The sequence below is a fragment of the Rattus norvegicus genome, chromosome 3, assembly GCF_021556685.1.
Source record: "Rattus norvegicus strain SHRSP/BbbUtx chromosome 3, alternate assembly SHRSP_T2T, whole genome shotgun sequence".
Classification (NCBI taxonomy): domain Eukaryota; kingdom Metazoa; phylum Chordata; class Mammalia; order Rodentia; family Muridae; genus Rattus; species Rattus norvegicus.
Genome location: NC_141536.1, coordinates 75743734 through 75764710, shown reverse-complemented (window position 1 = coordinate 75764710; position 20977 = coordinate 75743734). Strand labels below are relative to the sequence as shown.

General features: G+C 45.4%; 1 protein-coding gene across 8 annotated transcripts in view; it reads left to right on the top strand.

The window, feature by feature from the left end:
- Positions 1-20977, top strand: part of Ptprj (protein tyrosine phosphatase, receptor type, J) — a 155935-nt gene that overhangs the window by 122796 nt on the left and 12162 nt on the right. For 3 of the 8 annotated variants that reach the window (NM_001399120.1, XM_087651177.1, XM_087651176.1), the window contains 11 exon segments: positions 2222-2353; positions 4030-4240; positions 4351-4475; positions 5450-5537; positions 7995-8036; positions 9070-9078; positions 9189-9276; positions 10525-10615; positions 13343-13416; positions 13508-13642; positions 15130-15249. In NM_001399120.1, the coding sequence (NP_001386049.1) occupies positions 2222-2353; positions 4030-4240; positions 4351-4475; positions 5450-5537; positions 7995-8036; positions 9070-9078; positions 9189-9276; positions 10525-10615; positions 13343-13416; positions 13508-13642; positions 15130-15249 (1115 nt within the window). 8 annotated transcript variants of the gene reach the window in all.

The window sequence follows — 20977 nt, the reverse complement described above, 5'->3', positions numbered from 1 at the left end:
CAGCTTTATCCGACGTCTGGACAGCAGGCTGAGCTCATGTCCTCTTGCACGTTGGTCAGGACTCGGCCACTCCACTCTGAGCACGTTTATGTCCTCTTTGTTCTTCCCATTATTGGAAGGAAGATTCTGAAACATGATTTGATCATTTGTAATTGTCAATATTCCACATAAATTACTTCAAGATAAGACTCCCTTTTTCTTTTCTTTATTTTTTTTAAAGTCAATCGTTGCTATTGTCTTTTTTTTTTAAAGACTTATTCATTTATTATATATAAGTACACTGTAGCTGTCTTCAGACACACCCGGAGAGGGCATCAGATCCCATTACAGATGGTTGTGAGCCACCATGTGGTTGCTGGGATTTGAACTCAGGACCTCTAGGAGAGCAGTCAGTGCTCTTAACCACTGAGCCATCTCTCCAGCCCTTCCTTTTTCTTTCAGATATAGCCACATCAATATGACCACCATCCTTATGGAAGAAGACTTAAAAGCAACAGCACACTGTGTATTTAGTTAGGATTCACCTCCCTGGAATCTGTTGACAGGAGCCTGAGCTGCTTTAGTGGAAGACATGATCACTACCGTGCAGAGATCCCCCAACTCCCAATTTCCTGTCACTCTTTCAAATTCATTCGTTTTTCTCTCTCCCCTTTTCCCCCAACCCCTGCTTGGGAAGAACCGGCTGTCCATTGCTTCCCCCCGTCTTTGCAAACTTGTGTTTTAGATCAGCCAGTGGGGTGGGGGTGTTATTTTGACTTTGCGTTTTTTTGACTTTAAGATAAATATTCTTCAGGGCATAAGAATACTGCTGACGATCTTTAGAGAATCAGTGGTTATCCTAAGAGAGTTTCTTACTGCAGGGATCTGGCTTGGGATATGGTTGCGGTATCTTATAGACAGAGGCTCACAATAGATAAGGGGGACTCAGGTTTGAATTTGGTTTCTCCTATGTACCAGTCACACAGTGTCAGAAAAGCTAATTAACCTTGCTAGGAGTCTCAGCTTTGCAAAGGGAATCAGTACTTACCTTCCAGGGCTCTTGTGCTGTGTATTCTGCATTAGAGACCACACATATCACTGCTTGGGTTGTGTACTATATAATCTTAGGGAAAGCAGTATGCGTGGGACTCTTTAAATTGTATGGTACACAGTGGTACCCTACCCTGTGGCACACCACTTTGGTTTTATAGGACATTAGTGGGAACAGTGAACATTCCCTTTGCCCCCTTGTAGCTCCTCTTTTCATGGTATCATCTCTGAGTAGAAGCGGCTACAGAGCGGAGACTGGGGCTGAGTCTGTGCTCCCTGGGCTGAGCATAGGATCTCTTCAGAACTAGGTGTCTCTGGGTTGGGGCTGTAGCTCAGTTGGTAAGCACTCGCTGCCTAGTGTGCATGAAAGTTTGGGTTCAGTCTCCAGCATTCTATAAACTGTGTGTGGTAGCATATACCTGTAATCCCAACACATGGAAGGTAGACGTGGGAAGATCAAAAGTTCAAGGTCACCTTGGCTATGGTAGAGAGTTCAAGGTAGCCTGGGCTACATGAAAACAAACAACAACGGGTGGTGGTGGTGGGGATAAGCAGAACAGGTCTGACCATACACAAGCATTATTTAGCTCAGTGAACGATTCTCACTTTTTAATCGGGAGCTTCCTTTTGCAGAGGATGTTTGTAAATTTAACACATGTTAAATTCAAAGTTACATTTTTCTCTGGGTCAGGAAGAACTGGAGGAAAGGAGAGTTGGGGTGAAAATCTTTGCCAGGGTTTATTGCTTGCTTTGTGGTAAGCACGGAGGTAAGGGGATGTGAAGGGGCCTAAGTTTGACATCCCAGGGGAGGAATGGGGAAGGCTGGGTTTCAGGTATTCCAGTGCGTAAGCTCGCACAGTTTGCGGCTGCCAGTCTCAGGGTGGGAAGTGGGAGATCCTTCCTGACTAGCTAAGAGCTGGAAAGCAGATGGTGAATGTGGAGTATCTGTGAAGTCCTCCCACCCGGGCCTCCTCAGGATCCAGGTCTCTGCATAGTGCCTACTCCCTTCCTGCCTCTTACCTTGCGATATGTTTTGGATGAGCTGTGCATGCAGCTTCCTATACAGGGGCAGGTCTTCCCGGCCATGGACAGATCTTCCCCGGGCAGGGGAACCTGTAGAGGGCGCTGGAGCACATCCTTCGCCTGGTGGTTTTTCTTCTTTGGGTGATTGTTTTGTTTCGTTTTGTTTTAGACCCACCTCCTCCAGATGGATCCCCTAATATTACATCGGTCAGTCACAATTCAGTAAAGGTGAAGTTCAGTGGTTTTGAAGCCAGCCATGGACCTATCAAAGCCTATGCTGTCCTTCTCACCACAGGGGAAGGTAAGGAGGATCCAGCATGGGTTAACCCGTGTGATGTAACTATCTTGGTTACTTTTCTTACTGCTGTGATAAAACACCACGACCAAAGCAACTCATAAAAGAAAGCGTTTAACAGGTTTATGGTTTCAAAGGGTTAGCATCCACGGTGGTGGAGCAAAGGCTCAGGGGCAGGAACATTTGAGATCTCACATCTTGATCCACAACCAGGAATCAGAAGGGTAGGGGCACACACTGGCACTCACACTTGAAACATCAAAGTCTGACCCTCAGTGACACACACCTCATCCAACAAGGCCACAGCTAACCATTCCTGAACAGCTCCACCAATTGGGGACAAAGTATTCAAATATATGACTCTATGGGACCATTCTCAATCAAACCACCATTGTGTGTGAGGCACATCGGTGCCATAAGTCCATACCTCTCTCCAGTGCAGCCTATGCTACGGCACCAACAGGGAGGGTGGCTTTTTGCCTGATGCTCTCAAGGATCAGGTACAAGTACCGTAAGCTTTCCTGGCCGGGAAGTCTCTGTCCCAACTATCTAGCACCTTTGTGGAAACATCATAGAAGATCCAGGGGAGACAAGGGTTGCCGTCCCACAGCTGATTACACAGAGCTGAGGCTAGATCTGGACCATAGGTCATAACGAGTCAATTTAGGATGGCACGCTCTTGAAAGCAAGCACAAAAAGATTACTTGTGGGGCTCTGTGAGGGTCATTTTCTGGGTGAAAGAGGAGGGAGCTTGGAATGGCAACAATGTGGCAGTAAGAGGAGAATGCATTGAGGGTAAGAAGAGAATGGGTTGAGGGCAGCTCTGATAGCAGCGTAATACCCGGTTTACACAAACCAGGGCAAGGGGGTTAGCCTGGTTGGTAAAGTATTTGCCTTGCACGGGCCCTGAATGTAATCCCTTGGACTTACATTAAAGAAAGAACTGTGCATTGTGATGTGCCCTTGTAATCCCGGTGCCAGGGAGGCAGAGACAGGAGGAGCTCTGGGCTCCCAGGTTAGTCAGCAAAGCTGGCTTGGCGAAGTTTCAGGCTAGAGAGAGAAAGAGACCCTGATTCAGCAAACAAACAAACAAACAAACAAACAAACAAACAAACAAACGGTACAAGGTGCCCGAGGAATGGGAATGATGCCTGAGATTTTTCTTTGGCTTCCATACATATATAGACACGTAGTCGGGCATATTCCCTATGAACACAAATAGACAAAATGTGGTGCTCCCTCCGACTTTCTAAAACCTTTGAGCCTGTTTCAAAGCCCTTTGTCATTGAGTTTGTTTTCAACAAATTTCAAATTGAGACCTGCACTGAATGAACAAGATCCCGTTACGTGGTGTCCAGACCAGTCAGCCGCAGCTGGACACAAGAAACACACAGGTCTTGGGCCAGGAGGTCAGGGAACCCAGCCTCACAGTGTGAGTAAGCAGTGGGCTTTGGGCAGCTTTCTGTGCCTGTCTTTTTTCTTGCTTGAGAACAGAGGCCAGAACCTTCTGTAAGTGACTCCTGATGGAGAGATGAGGTTGTGCAGGCTAAGTACTAAGGACTCGCATGCTCCTAGAGCTGCTTGAGAGACAATGGCTGCTGTCTACTCAGCACCTGTGCCGTTTTTATTTTATGAAACGTCTTTCTGCTGTCACTCATTTACCTTCTGTGTTCCTTTCCTAGCTGGCCAACCCTCCACAGATGTTTTGAAGTACACATATGAAGATTTCAAAAAGGGAGCCTCCGATACTTATGTGACATACCTCATAAGGATAGAAGAGAAGGGACAGTCTCAGGGCTTGTCTGAAGCATTGAACTATGAGATTGATGTGGGGAACCAATCCACTACCCTCGGCTACTACAACGGGAGGCTAGAGCCTCTGGGCTCCTACCGGTAATATCCGGGTCCTCCCAGTTGCCTTCTGAGCCTCATGAATTTAAGGTTGTGTACTATGGTGGTAGACACACTGCAGTCACCTTGTTTTCTCCTTTGTCTCCCCACAGGGCTTGCGTTGCTGGCTTTACCAATATTACCTACAACCTTCAGAACGATGGCCTTATTAATGGGGATGAGAGCTATGTATCTTTCAGTCCGTATTCAGAGGCCGTGTCCTTGCCTCAAGATCCAGGTAGAGGGAAACAAAAGCCCTGACGTGGGTTTTGTGCCTTGTATCTGCAGAAGCCTGCTGTCCATGCCTTTCTCTCAGGTGGCTAGGAGGGTGGAGGTTTTTATTTCTCCGAAATTGACTTGTCTTTTGGTCTTTGGGGTCAGCCTAGCTCCTGACTCTGGGGTGCTTGAAGGAATAGCTCCCCACTTCTCCTCTATAACTGGTCACACTTTTGCAGATTTCTTAGTCCGATGCTTTCTAAGAGTCATTTGTGGGCTTGTGTGACTTAGTTAAGTGTCCTTGAATGCTCACATTAGAAGGAGCCACAGAAATTGCCTTGCCCAAGCTCTGCTTAGAGATAAGGCGGTGTCTAAGGCCTAGAGATGGGGTGTGCCCGGTGTTACATAGTAGCTGAAATGCAGGCCTGAAACTCTAGCCATGGACTCTGTGTGAAGTGTTCCTCCTCCCCAATACCACGGAGCTAGACATATGGGTATCTCAGGGACCGAAGGTGAGGATTCCCTTTCTCTTTCAGGATAGAGACAGGTAGCTGACTGGTCTGTTAGTCTGGTCAGAGCCATTGAGTAGAACAGATTACCCAGAAGTGAAATTCAGGGCGTTCCCACTCATGCCCTTAAATAGCCCATAAAAAGGGGGGGGGTTCCATGCTTTGTGGGTGTGGTGTTGTAGGTACTTCTGCTCATAGGTGACAGGACAAACCACTGATGTAGCTGGCTCAGGTCCCCACATTTTCAGTTGGACAGAGACCTAGGTCAGGACTGTGCTGTTCTCAGGACCATTCTGCTAATGGACTAAGGGAGAAGAAACTGGCCCCTGAAAGCTGTTCTAATTTTACACCCAGAGATATTTACGTGTTCCCTGTACGCACCACAGTCCTTCTCTCCCTGAATCCTGCATGGGCAGGCTGACTGTGGGAGCAGCACGTGGCCCTTCATGAATACCCTTTGAAATGCTTCTGTTGGGATTTTCCCCAGGTGTCATCTGTGGAGCGGTGTTCGGATGTATCTTTGGTGCCCTGGCCATTGTGGCTGTGGGAGGCTTCATCTTCTGGAGAAAGAAAAGGTGATATTACTTATTAATCTTCAGATGCTACTGATTAAGGGAACTTTTTGTTATTATTGCAACCACTGGTAAGATCAGAGGGAGTATTTGAAAGAGCTCCTGGGTTCTTCATGGTCTCGGCACCTGGCCAGTCTTATTTACGCTCTGACGCCAGTTGGATGATTTGGATGCAGTCCGACTGCATCGGATCTACAGTGGTATGCAGGATGTTACTTTCAAGCCAGGATTCTACGAATGTGTTAAGAGTTTCATGCGATTTTAGATTGGGCAAGTTTGAACTCAGGTTCCATTCTCCTCTGTGGTGTGGGAATGAGTACCTGAGGACACTGGCAAATGTCTCAGTCCATGTTGTTACTCATTGTTCTCTTTGTATAACCACCCTGTGGTGTAGCTAACCAGTGAGGACAGTGCTCTCTGCGTACAGACTCATCCTCTTTCTGAGGCTTAACAGGCAGGTCTTAAAAGCTCTTTTAGGAATGCAAAAGCCAAAAGAGGAACTTGAACTTGGTCTTTGTACTTACTGCATCCCTCTTGCCCCACTTTGGGAAGCCCACGTGTCAGTTGGAATTCATCTACTGCCAGGTGCTCCCAGCCAGAAGTTTACACCCGGGATTGGGCTTTCTTGATATCCTCCCTCTATTTTGTTTTGCTTTTTTATTTTAATTGGATATTTTTTTACTTACATTTCAAATATTAACCCCTTTCCAGATTTCCCCCGTGGAGTCCCCCTATCGCTTTCCCCCTCTCTGTGCCTCTATGAGAGTGTTCTCTCACCCACCCATCTACCCACCTACTCCCTCCCATCTCCCCACCCTGGCTTTTCCTTACATGGGGGCATCAAGCCTTCACAGGGCCAAGGGCCTCTCCTCTGATTGATGCCTGACAAGTCCATCCTCTGCCATATGTGTACCTGGACCCATGGGTCCCTCCATGTGTACTCTTTGGTTGGTGGTTTAGTCCCTGGGAGCTCTGGGGGTTATGGTTGGTTGGTATTGTTGTACTTCCTATGTGGTTGAAAACCCCTTCAGCTCCTTTAGTCCTTTTTCTAACTCTTCCACTGGGGACCCTGTTCAGTTCAATGGTTGGCTGTGAGTATCCGCCTCTGTATTTGTCATGCTCTGGCAGAGCTGCTCAGGAGACAGCTATATCAGGTTCCTGTCAGCGTGCACTTCTTGGCATCCACAATATTGTCTGGGTTTGGTGACTGGATATGGGATGGACCCCTGGCTCTCTCAAATGTAACCAAGCATGCCCCTGAATTTCTGATCCATCTGCCTCTGCCTACCAAGTGCTGGAAGTATACGCATGTGCCACCGAAACCTGTTTGAATAAGAAGACAGTAGTTGTTTTTAACCTTTCCCCCAAGAAAGATACTTTCTCTTCATGTCAATTAAATCTTTTATACTTTGCTAAAGAATGAATCAGAACCTAGAGCACAAAGCTGGAATGAGAGCAGTTAAGTCCATAAGACAGGACAGCAGCACAGCGAGCCAGGTCCCGGAAGGAAGCAGAGTTAGTCAGAGCTACATAGCTGGACCTGTCTCAAACCAACAACAAACACAGCGCCAGACCCAACTCAAACCCATGGTGGAAAAACACAACATACCCACAAGAAGAGCAAAGAAGACAGGAAGCTCCTAACCACAGCCAGTCCGCACTTAACATTTTCATGGGATTAAGCTCACACCCTGTGGCATCCTCGTAGACACATTAATGGCTGTCCTGCTTTGTTCACGTAGGACCTGATGGAGGTCTTCATTGCAGCATCATTTTAAGTAGCTGCCTGGTATTCACTTAACTATCTCACTGGATATTTTAATTACTATTGACAACCGTTACGTGGGCGTGCTCATGATTATTTTCCTAGGCTAAATTCCAAGCTGGATAGTGGACACGCTTTCTTTCCATTTTGGGACATGCTGCCCAAACCGCGGTGTGTTTCAGCTCTAGGGGAGCCAAGCCAACAGAACAATGCAGGTGCTCACAGTATCCGTCTTGGATCTGATGCCCTTTTGGGACTTGGCTGCACTTCCTCACATTAATTTGCACGATGGCTTCCTCAAAAGCAGAACATGGAATAAGGAGTCTCGTTTTTACAGTAAGGGGATACGTACACACACACACACACACACACACACACACACACACACACACACACACACGGAAATTCTAAAAAGTTGCTTGAATAGATTTTGATTCTTTTCATGATTCTCAATAGTAAAAGAATAAGTTTATAGATTTTTGTTGGCCTTTTAGACTAAGTACTAGTGAGCAGGCTTTCTGTTGGGCTGGGCACTGGTGAGCTGGCTATGTACTGGGCCAGGTACTAGGGCACAGGCTGTAGTGTCCTACCTGAACCACAGGCTGTGAGGAGAGGTGTCTGGACATGAGAAGGGCAGCAGAGCAGGATGAAGTTCTTCATCTAATGGGCCTTTTTTTTTCCTCCTTTCAAAATAGGAAAGATGCCAAGAATAATGAAGTGTCCTTTTCTCAAATTAAGTAAGTCTCCGAGTTACAAACTTATTTTGAGGTTCTCAGTCCCCAGTCTGTTCAGTGACTATCTATAGCAGTCTTTGATAGAAATAGCTGTCATTTCCCCTGATTGACAGACTGGCCACAGTCATAGGGAAGTTCTTGTTTTCTGCAAGGAGTCTTTGTTTTACTAAGTTCACCTGAAGCTCCCTTTATTTTTATCACCCACTCCATGTTCTTCAGTTACTAATAAATAGGTGTGTGTACGTGTGTGTGGTGTGTATGTGTGTGTGTGTGCATGTGTATGTGTGCATGTGTGTGTGCATGCGTGTATCTGTGTGTGTGTATGTGTGCCTGTATGTGTCTGTGTGTGCATGCATATGTGTGTCTGTGTGTGTGTGCATGCATGTGTGTCTGTGTGTGTGTGCATGCATGTGTGTGTCTGTGTGTATGCACGCGCGTGTGTGTGTGCATGCGTGTCTCTCTGTGTGTGCATGTGTGTGTGTGTGTGGTGTACATGTGCACACACATGTGCATCCCCATGTGTGTTCAGAGGCCAGAGAGGATGTTGGGTAACCTTACTCTTTATATATGCTTGCTCTGTTCACTTGAGACAGGGTTCCTGTTAAATTCAGAGCAGTGCTGGTAGCCAGCAAGCCTCAGTCATTCTCCTGCCTCTACCCTGCCTGAGCCCTGGAATTACAGGTGCACGTGGCCACACCAGTTTTTATGTGTGGGACTGAGGATTGGACCTCAAGTCCTCGAGCTTGAGCAGTAAGTGCTCTGACCTACGGAGCTGTCTCCACAGCACCCTGCCCCCTAATAGATAATTGTCAGTTTTCAAAAATGAGTAGGTTATCAAGTCACAAATATGGTCAGTTATAGAACAGGTCGGATTTCCTGATTCACAGTTCAGTGTTTTTAAAATAACATTACAGTAATCTCTAGCCCACACCCCTCACTATGGCTGGCTTTGTTCTTTCGAGTTGATGTTTACTTCCAAAATGAGTGCGGCATTCTAATGGCTCTTTTTTCTTTCTTTTTCTTTTCTATGATGAAGACCTAAAAAGTGAGTAGCTTCATTTATAAAACTTTTTTCCTGTTTTGAGTATGAACTTGATTGAATGAAAACAAACAAACAAACACCCCCCCCCCCCCATAATTGCTTTGTTTTCCTAGATCCAAGTTAATCCGAGTGGAGAATTTTGAGGCCTACTTTAAGAAACAGCAAGCCGACTCCAACTGTGGGTTTGCAGAGGAATATGAGGTGTGTGCTTATAATCTGTGCTTCCTGCCAGTCTGTCTCAGGGTGAAGCTTTGGGTGAGAGGCAGCCTAGAGGGGAGAGAAGATTGTGTCTGGCCCTTTAGGGACCACTGCTGCTGGCCAGGAAGCTTGCAGGCACCTTTATTCCTGGTGGAGGTTGTGTTTAATCTTGTGGAGACCTGAAGATTATCCAGAGAGAGACAGAAGTGGTTGGTTAAAGCTAGGGGATTATTAACTGGCCCGGATAAGCTATGTGAGCACCATAGAAGCCAGATGGGGCATTCAGTGGTCTGGGACTGGACAGCTGTGGGGTCAGAGCTGACTTGGGGGGATTCCTGGAGCCCTGGGTCAGTAGTTTCTTTGTCAGTCTCTTGCCTTCTAGACTCTGCTACCTTCTGTCCTCCAAACCAGCCCAGGGAACAGTTGTACCGTAGAAGGTGCCTGCATGCTTGTCCCCCACACGATGTGCCCGTTGCTGCTGTCTACTTCAGCACTCCTGCAATCCTGCCCACAGCTCCATCACAATCCATCCTCATTCAGACACCCCCCTCCCCTGGGTCCCTCAGATCCCGTGGGGGGACTCGGTCTCTGGCTATGTTTCCTTTGTCCTTATACTGCCTGGGTCCATCTGTGGCCTGTGCGCCTCACCTGCCTTGCCAGGCTCAGGACTCCTGACCACACCTCTCCTCTATTAGGTCTCCAGCCCCTAGAAGGCAAGAATCGTCCTTTCCCTTTCATAGTCTCCTCTGCTCTGTCTCAAGTACTGCCCTAGCTTCAGCGCCATGAAGTGGGTGGCTGAAGACAATGGACTTACTGTCTCACTGTCACAGAGGCAAGGGGTTCCAGATCAGTGTCAGCAGGACCTGCTCCCCGTAGCCTCTAGGGGAGGTCCTTCCATGTGTCCTTCCAGCTTCTGGGGAGCACAGTTGTCCTGTGGTTTGGGGGAAGCATGATTTCCGTCTGCACTGTCACCCACATGAGGTGTTTCCTCTGGTCTGTCTGTGTCTCTGCACCCATATTATAGTGACATCACCTATATTAGGTTTAAGGGCCCACCTTATTCCAGTGTGACTTGACTTGACTGCATCTCCTATGGCCATATCTGTGGGAGCCGGCTCGAAGGTATTGGAGGTTAGGTGCTCAGCGCCTCTTTCTAGTTAGCAGTAGTCAGCACATCCTGCCTCGCATCCCTCCTCTGTTTAACTGCACCCCATGTTCCGATTAAGTATTCAACTCACTTGTTTTTTTCAGGATCTGAAGCTGATTGGAATAAGTTTACCTAAATATGCAGCGGAAATAGCTGAAAACAGGGGGAAGAACCGCTACAACAACGTCCTGCCCTGTGAGTGGTTTTATTCCTTTCGTCTTCCCTTGTCCCTGGCCATCACATTGTGAACGGCAGAGAGATGGGAATCAGTGACACCCATCCGGCATCTCCACCCTCATAAAGCACCAGATATTCTCACGGCCATCAACGGCACCTGAGCCAAGTGCTCTATGAAGGGATGGTGCATTTACATTAAATCCTTACATCCCCAACTTGTAGAGCAGGCGGTAGAACATTCATCCTGTATGTGAGGAAAGCGGGGCAGCGTGTGTGTTAGACGACCTGTTCAGGCTTCCGTTCTCACCCTAGTTTGTGTTGTTCTAGATGAAAGGGGCAGCAGGAGAAGCAGGTCCCTTGTCACACTCTCTCCTTGCTGGGTGTGTTCCACCGCTGAATAACGGCCACACTGACGTCCTGTCCTGCCTAGGGGAGTTGCTAGAGTTTGTACTTTGTTCAGTCGAGAATCACTTGGGAAGGGAGCCTTAGGAATGGTCTACATCAGGTTGGCCCATGAGATATCTTTGGGGCATTATTTTGATTTTTAATTACTAGGAGAAGACCTGATAATTAATACCATTCTGTAGGCAGAGGGTTCTGAATGGTCTAAGAGAGAACGCCTGCTGAGAGAGCGGCAAGCAAAGGCCCATGCGTTTGCCCTTTTTGGGTGATGCTTTAAGCCCCTGCCTTCCTCACGATGGCGTGATCTGGAATTGTAGGCCACATAATATCCCTCTCTGTGCTGCCTTTAGTCAGGGTGTTTGCCACAGCAAAAGCAATGAAACAAGGGTAGCACTTACCCAACAAGGGGATAGCAAACTGAAGTATAGAGGACGGCCAGGAATGTGAATTGTCTGCTATGGAGGTCTGTTGGCTCAGGAATTAGGGCACAGAGAGCAGTGTCAGTGGATCTTAGCCATGCCCTGCTTGTCATGAGGATGCTGGGTTACTTTTTCACCAAACTGTTTAATAACTATCTTTTTTTTTTTTAATTTGAAGACATGCTTTTCTATTTATTTGTATTTAAACTCAGTATTTTTTAGGTCATGGGTTCTTTTTCTGTTTCTTCCCTTATACTTGTCAGTGGGTCTTGTCCTTGATCAGAGAGAAGTGATTTTGAAACCATGCTGGGATAGCTGGGATAGCTGGGATAGCTCTGACCTTCTGAGACTCTCAGACGTTCGTCCTGCTCTTAGAGAGCTTCTGAGTTTGAGCGAGGGCTGGGAACTTGATGTTTGGGTATTGTTTCTATTGACAAGACTTTCACTTGAGACCCACACCACGACTGGGTTTATTATTACTATTGCTGTGCGGCTCTGTCTCAGGGAGGTTAGACAGTGGATTCAGATGGGGACCAGGAGCTGTCCTCGGTGCCACTACCCATGACTTAACCTTGACATTTGGAATTCCCTCAGTTATTTTCACTTCTGGAGTTGAGCACGCTTGTGTGTATGCTCTCGAAATGAGAATGATGTTTAGAAAACATGAGGAGTTCATATTTTAGATCTCTCCATTCATAGTAGTTTTGTGCATTCAGTTTAGTTCGACACTGGATGTCCTCCTCAATTGCTATGCCTTATTTTTTTTAATTGAAAATAATTCTTTATATAATATATTTTGATCCCACTTTTCTCTCCCTCATATCCCTCTAATTTTCCCCACTCCCTGACTCATTCATTTTTGAGACCTGGATCTTGTTGATTTAAGTAGATTAGCTGGCTATCGAACCTCAAGGAATCTCCTGTTTCTCCTTTCCAGTGCAGGGATTATGGTGCGCTGTTGGTACTAGGATCCTCATGACTTGTATGGCAAGAACTTTACTGACAGAGCTATCTCTGCGGTTCCAACTTTGTCTGGCTGTTTGTCATCCATGCACCCATGCACCCATGCATCCATGCATCCATGCATCCATCCATCCATCCGTCCATCCATCCATCCACCCATCCACCCATCCATCCATCCATCCATCCATCCATCCATCCGTCCGTCCGTCCATCCATCCATCCATCCAACCACCTATCCATCCATCCATCCATCCACCCACCCACCCACTTATCAAACAGTGATCTGTCTATCCATCCATCCATCCATCTTTAATTTATTGATTGTCTATATGTATGGGTATGGCTGTGCCATGGCATATGTGACCGAGGTCAGAGAACAGTTTTTCCCTCCATCATATGGGTCTTGGGTCAAACTTAGGCCATCAGGTTTGGCTGCAAGCACCTTGTCATCTTACCACCCCTATAACAACTTTTTAAGGCTGTGGGGGAAAGGTTACCTTGGATGTCTTCTTTGCCATAGTAGAATAGGCTCTGAGTTCAAATTCTATCTGCTGTTCCCCCAGGCCTTGAAAATGTCCCTTTGTCTCTGAAACTCCTGGTTTCCTTATCTTGAAAGCTTGCAGGATGGTTTTGAGGTGAATATGGTTGCTTAGCACCTGTTCTGCTCAGAGCAGACACCCGAGGCTGCTGGAGTGAGGGTTTCTCTAGTCTGAGGGGGTAAGATTGCAGGCCTGGCTGTCAGGCTGCCTGGGTTCCATTCCTAGTTCTCCAAAGGCTGCCACACATCTTCTCTGTGACACCATCATATCCTGTCCATGGGGATCACATGAGATCATGAATGTAAGATGTGAAACATCATGGCAGCCACAGGCTGCAAGTTTGTACTTCTAAACTTTCCCTGCTTACAACTTTCCTGAAGCATGGCATAGAATGAGAATCTTTCTTTCTTTTAATGCCACAGATGATATTTCTCGAGTCAAACTTTCAGTCCAGACCCATTCGACAGACGACTACATCAATGCCAACTATATGCCTGTAAGTGTGTCTGCTCTCATGGCCCAGGGTTCCTCTGGATAGGAGCATGTCTGTCTGCACCTTTGATGATGACTGAGCTTTCTGTTTCTAGGGCTACCATTCCAAGAAAGATTTCATTGCCACACAAGGACCTTTACCCAACACTTTGAAAGATTTTTGGCGTATGGTTTGGGAGAAAAACGTATATGCCATTGTTATGCTGACCAAATGTGTGGAGCAGGGAAGGGTAAGTGTCTTTCGAAAGATCACGAATTAATATTTATTGTGGTAGAGGTTATCATGAAATCCATCTGCCTTTTAAAAAGCATTCTTCCCCAACATTAATACTTTGATCCTTAGAAAATGTTCTGTATTTTTAGCTTTTAGACAGATTTAAAAAAAATCTTGAAAAATTTTTTTATTATGTTTCTCTGTGGGCTCAGGGTTAGTACAGTGGACACTGCAGGCCTAGGGTGAGGTACCAGAGACCACACGGATCCGCTGTCCTCAGCCCTGTGTCTGTAAAGCCTATCTGTGCAGTCTCTAAGCAACCGCTTCCTAAGTCTCTGATTTCCAAACTTAGTTTTTTAGCATTAAAAGCATTTTCAGACTTCTCTCCATGTGGGTTTCAGCAGCCCCCTCTCTTCCTGTGCGGCCTGGAACCGTCCTGCCATTTCTGTCACAGATAAGAGGATCTGTTCCGGGAATAAAAATCTTATATTTTCTTAAATAGAGATGGGTTGAAAAAACACAGTATTAATTTAAAAACTGTGCCCCTGAAGAATGAGAATTGACATTATTTATGGAGAGTTATTAATTACTGCTGTTATTTGGTATTGGGGATTGGACGTCGGGCCTTGGCTGAGTCTGTGCTAAGCATGTTGTGTCATGTCTTGTTGTGTTGTGCAATGCTCCAGCTATTAGTGTTTATGTTTTGTCGTTTGTTTTGTTTGCTTGCTTTTTGAGACAGGGCTTCATTCTTAGTCTAGGTTGGACTTAAACTTGCAGCAATTCTCCTGCTTCAGCTTCCTAAATGCTGAGATTATTGGCATGGGCTCCCATGCCTAGAATAAGGTATTCATTCTCTCTCCCTCCCTCTCTCTTCCCCTCTCCTCCCCCTCTCCAAGTGTAGATTCCTTTCTTGGGCATAACGTTCTTGAAGCATAAGAGTTAGTCCCTAAGTCAGTGATTCCCACTGCCTTGTCCACCCGAGTTGTCTGTGGGATGCTTCTGTCTTGGTCTTCCTTGTTGATGGAGAAGGGTTTCGACAGCTTGATGGCATGGCTGCTGGTGGACAGTATGTGTTCTCCATGAGTGCTGCCGTGACAGGTGGTAACTGGAACCTGTTGGACATCATTCCTTAAAATCGGTTTTTACTATATTGTGTATGAGAGTGTATATGGTGTATGCCACAGGAAACACATGGTCAAACACACGGTCCATGTGATGCTTCTGGAAACGGGCTGTGAGTACTGGACTCAGGGCTGTAGGCTTGCACAGCAAGTGAACTGCTGAACTACCTCACAGACCCGAATCATTTCTCTTAAAGACTCACTTACTATTATTTTGAGATGTTAGTACATGTGTGTATCTCTGTGTTTGGATCAAACAGACCCTGCTAAGGGACTGGGCAGTCCTCCATGACAGTTTCACGACTTGTTTTTTCTTGTGAGGTTTTGGCGATGGTGGGTGTGTGATCCCTGTCTTTTCATACAACCAAACCTTGTGTTCTAGACCAAATGTGAAGAGTACTGGCCTTCCAAGCAGGCTCAGGACTACGGGGACATAACTGTGGCAATGACATCAGAAGTTGTTCTTCCGGAATGGACCATCAGAGATTTTGTGGTGAAAAATGTAAGTCAAGATCGACTCAAGAAAATTATTGGATATTAATATTGAGAATAACTAGTATTTGATGCATGAGAAAAGCAATTTTGCTTCTTTTATTTTTTTTTACAATCGAAGTGCCCATCTCTACTTGTTCTCCAAGGAGCCTCTAGCTTTACTTTCTTTGAGGGGACTTTGTGTCCTTTCTGAATGAATGAGTCTTAGGAGCATGGCTGTGTCAGTGTCACTTTTCTTTCCTGGAGGCCTCTGGGTGGGGAAATGCATGGGGTAGGTGCTTACTGCTAGGAACAGTTTGTATTGATTCCAGGATTTGAATTCTAGGGCACATGTGCTGTCCTCCCTTTCCCCCAAAGTTACAAAACCAAATCCAGTTGAATCACAAAACATCCTAGGAAGCTGAGTTTATTTTTCTTTGCTAAAGAGTGTTTGAAAGTAGAGAAAGTGTCCTGAGTCAACATCAATATCAACTGAGTGTGCAAATAGGCTTAACGTTTTCTAGCTCGTGTTGAGGGCCTAAAAATGTCCATCCCTTTTGATCTGGTGAGCTCAAGTTTGAGTCTCTGACCTGAAGACATGGTGTGGAGTTCAGGAGTGGGCTCACGGGTCACAGAGCTCAGTCTCAGCTCTGTTGATTTTCACAAGCTTGTTTATTTAGAAGGAACAGCCCCTTTAAGAGATGAGTAAGCTCTGTATTTGTTTCCATTTCTCTTGGGAATATGTCCAGTGCCTTCTACTTTATTATTATTACATGTTCTTGATATTTTCATACATGCTCACAATACATTTAGATCATACTGTCAGGGTTGTTTGTGGAGGTAGAACCCTGCGTAGGTAGCTTTTGGAGAACGGATAACTAAACTCTGACTATGTGCCTACTGCGTCCCCAGCCAGCCTTTAGATACCACATACGGAGCCAGCCCTTTGCATTGTTCAGCCGTGGATTCAACCAACCCGGAGCTAACTATTCAGAATAAAAATTGTATTTGTATTTAACGTGTATATTTAGGTTCATCATTCCCTAGGCCATCCAGTATAACAACTATTAAAAGGCACTAGGTAATATAAATAGTTTAGGAATGATCTAAAGTGTAACCACCTGTTTTTGACTGTGTTCTGAGGAATGTGTGTGAACATCATGGACTGTACTTATCCAAACCTGGATAGTATGGCATACTCTGCACACGGGCTCCGTAGGGTGTACTGTCATATGCTTATATGACTGTGCACAGGTGTGTGTGGGCAGGATACACACATGCTTGTATTACTTTGGGATCCTGAGTATGCACAGGTTGTCCTGGGATCAATCCGATTGGATCCTGAGAAGGCGTGAAAAGGTGGTATCAACAATACATACTAGGAGATGATGTTTTGAGAGAGTGGCTTACTAGGTAGTCCAGGCTGGTCTTAAAGTCATGGGTTCCCATAGAGGGGGGCCCAAGAGCAGCAGGACCGCTGCGTCTGAGACACCGCCAGAACCTGAAGGGATCTACCGGATAAACAGTTCTCTGCACCCAAATCCCGTGGGAGGGAGAGCTAAACCTTCAGAGAGGTAGACACGCCTGGGAAACCAGAAGAGACTGCACTCTGCACACATCTCTGACGCCAGAGGAAAACACCAAACGCCATCTGGAACCCGGGTGCGCGGAAGCTCCCGGAAAGGGCGGCGCAGATCTTCCTGGTTGCTGCCGCCTCGGAGAGCTCGTAGGCAGCACCCCTCGAGCGAACTTGAGCCTCGGGACCACAGGTAAGACCAACTTTTCTGCTGCAAGAGACCTGCCTGGTGAACTCAGGACACACAGAGGCAAAATTCCTCTAGGACCGGGCACTTCCTGTGTTTACTGGGAGTCCCAAACCCGCGGATCCCAGCCCGCAGCAGCTCTCTGCTCCCAAACCCCGTGGGAGAGAGACCTCACCGCCTGGTCAGGTGGGCACTCCTGAGGCTGCAGAGCGGAAGAGACCACCAACACTGCCCACCCCTGCCAACATCCCTGGCCCAAGAGGAAACTGTATACGGCCTTTGGGTTCCCCTAGAGGAGGGCCCAGGAGCAGCAGGACCGCTGCGTCTGAGACACCGCCAGAACCTGAAGGGATCTACCGGATAAACAGTTCTCTGCACCCAAATCCTGTGGGAGGGAGAGCTAAACCTACAGAGAAGCAGACATGCCTGGGAAACCAGAAGAGACTGCACTCTGCACACATCTCTGACGCCAGAGGAAAACACCAAACGCCATCTGGAACCCTGGTGCACGGAGGCTCCCGGAAACGGCGGCACAGATCTTCCTGGTTGCTGCCGCCTCGGAGAGCTCGTAGGCAGCACCCTGCGAGCAAACTTGAGCCTCGGGACCACAGGTAAGACCAACTTTTCTGCTGCAAGTGACCTGCCTGGTGAACACCAGACACAGGCCCACAGGAACAGCTGAAGACCTGTAGATAGGAAAAACTACACGCCTGAAAGCAAAACACTCTGTCCCCATAACAGGCTGAAAGAAAACAGGAAAACAGGTCTACAGCACTCCTGACACACAGGCTTATAGGACAGTCTAGCCACTGTCAGAAATAGCAGAAAAAAGTAACACTAGAGATAATCTAATGGCGAGAGGCAAGCGCAGGAACCCAAGCAACAGAAACCAAGACTACATGGCCTCATCGGAGCCCATTTCTCCCACTAAAGCAAACACAGAATATCCAAACACACCAGAAAAGCAAGATCTAGTTTCAAAATCATATTTGATCATGATGCTGGAGGACTTCAAGAAAGGTGTGAAGAACTCCCTTAGAGAACAAGTAGAAGCCTACAGAGAGGAATCGCAAAAATCCCTGAAAGAATTCCAGGAAATCATAAATAAACAAGTAGAAGCCCATAGAGAGGAGTCACAAAAATCCCTGAAAGAATTCCAGGAAATCATAAATAAACAAGTAGAAGTCCATAGAGAGGAGTCACAAAAAACCCTGAAAGAATTCCAGGAAAACACAATCAAACAGTTGAAGGAATTAAAAATGGAAATAGAAGCAATCAAGAAAGAACACATGGAAACAACCCTGGATATAGAAAACCAAAAGAAGAGACAAGGAGCTGTAGATACGAGCTTCACCAACAGAATACAAGAGATGGAAGAGAGAATCTCAGGAGCAGAAGATTCCATAGAAATCATTGACTCAACTGTCAAAGATAATGTAAAGCGGAAAAAGCTACTGGTCCAAAACATACAGGAAATCCAGGACTCAATGAGAAGATCAAACCTAAGGATAATAGGTATAGAAGAGAGTGAAGACTCCCAGCTCAAAGGACCAGTAAATATCTTCAACAAAATCATAGAAGAAAACTTCCCTAAACTAAAAAAAGAGATACCCATAGGCATACAAGAAGCCTACAAAACTCCAAATAGATTGGACCAGAAAAGAAACACCTCCCATCACATAATAGTCAAAACACCAAACGCACAAAATAAAGAGAGAATATTAAAAGCAGTAAGGGAAAAAGGTCGAGTAACATATAAAGGCAGACCTATCAGAATCACACCAGACTTTTCGCCAGAAACTATGAAAGCCAGAAGATCCTGGACAGATGTCATACAGACCCTAAGAGAACACAAATGCCAGCCCAGGTTATTGTATCCTGCAAAACTCTCAATTAACATAGATGGAGAAACCAAGATATTCCATGACAAAACCAAATTTACACAATATCTTTCTACAAATCCAGCACTACAAAGGATAATAAATAGTAAAGCCCAACATAAGGAGGCAAGCTATACCCTAGAAGAAGCAAGAAACTAATCGTCTTGGCAACAAAACAAAGAGAAGAAAAGCACACAAACATAACCTCACATCCAAATATGAATATAACAGGAAGCAATAATCACTATTCCTTAATACCTCTCAACATCAATGGCCTCAACTCCCCAATAAAAAGACATAGATTAACAAACTGGATACGCAACGAGGACCCTGCATTCTGCTGTCTACAGGAAACACACCTCAGAGACAAAGACAGAAACCACCTCAGAGTGAAAAGCTGGAAAACAACTTTCCAAGCAAATGGTCAGAAGAAGCAAGCTGGAGTAGCCATTCTAATATCAAATAAAATCAATTTTCAACTAAAATTCATCAAAAAAGATAAGGAAGGACACTTCATATTCATGAAAGGAAAAATCCACCAAGATGAACTCTCAATCCTAAATATTTATGCCCCAAATACAAGGGCACCTACATACGTAAAAGAAACCTTACTAAAGCTCAAAACACACATTGCACCTCACACAATAATAGTAGGAGACTTCAACACCCCACTTTCATCAATGGACAGATCATGGAAACAGAAATTAAACAGACGTAGACAGACTAAGAGAAGTCATGAGCCAAATGGACTTAACGGATATTTATAGAACATTCTATCCTAAAGCAAAAGGATATACCTTCTTCTCAGCTCCTCATGGTACTTTTTCCAAAATTGACCATATAATTGGTCAAAAAACGGGCCTCAACAGGTACAGAAAGATAGAAATAATCCCATGCGTGCTATCGGACCACCATGGCCTAAAACTGGTCTTCAATAACAATAAGGGAAGAATGCCCACATATACGTGGAAATTGAACAATGCTCTACTCAATGATAACCTGGTCAAGGAAGAAATAAAGAAAGAAATTAAAGACCTTTTAGAATTTAATGAAAATGAAGGTACAACATACCCAAACTTATGGGACACAATGAAAGCTGTGCTAAGAGGAAAACTCATAGCGCTGAGTGCCTGCAGAAAGAAACAGGAAAGAGCATATGTCAGCAGCTTGACAGCACACCTAAGATCTCTAGAACAAAAAGAAGCATACACCCAGGAGGAGTAGAAGGCAGGAAATAATCAAACTCAGAGCGGAAATCAACCAAGTAGAAACAAAAAGGACCATAGAAAGAATCAACAGAACCAAAAGTTGGTTCTTTGAGAAAATCAACAAGATAGATAAACCCTTAGCCAGACTAATGAGAGGACACAGAAAGTGTATCCAAATTAACAAAATCAGAAATGAAAAGGGAGACATAACTACAGATTCAGAGGAAATTCAAAAAATCATCAGATCTTACTATAAAAGCCTATATTCAACAAAACTTGAAAATCTGCAGGAAATGGACAATTTCCTAGACAGATACCAGGTACCGAAGTTAAATCAGGAACAGATAAACCAGTTAAACAACCCCATAACTCCTAAGGAAATAGAAGCACTCATTAAAGGTCTCCCAACCAAAAAGAGCCCAGGTCCAGACGGGTTTAGTGCAAAATTCTATCAGACATTCATAGAAGACCTCATACCAATATTATCCAAACTATTCCACAAAATTGAAACAGATGGAGCACTACTGAATTCCTTCTATGAAGCCACAATTACTCTTATACCTAAACCACACAAAGACCCAACAAAGAAAGAGAACTTCAGACCAATTTCCCTTATGAATATCGACGCAAAAATACTCAATAAAATTCTGGCAAACCGAATTCAAGAGCACATCAAAACAATCATCCACCATGATCAAGTAGGCTTCATCCCAGGCATGCAGGGATGGTTTTAATATACAGAAAACCATCAACGTGATCCATTATATAAACAAACTGAAAGAACCAAACCACATGATCATTTCAATAGATGCTGAGAAAGCATTTGACAAAATTCAATACCCCTTCATGACAAAAGTCCTGGAAAGAATAGGAATTCAAGGCCCATACCTAAACATAGTAAAAGCCAT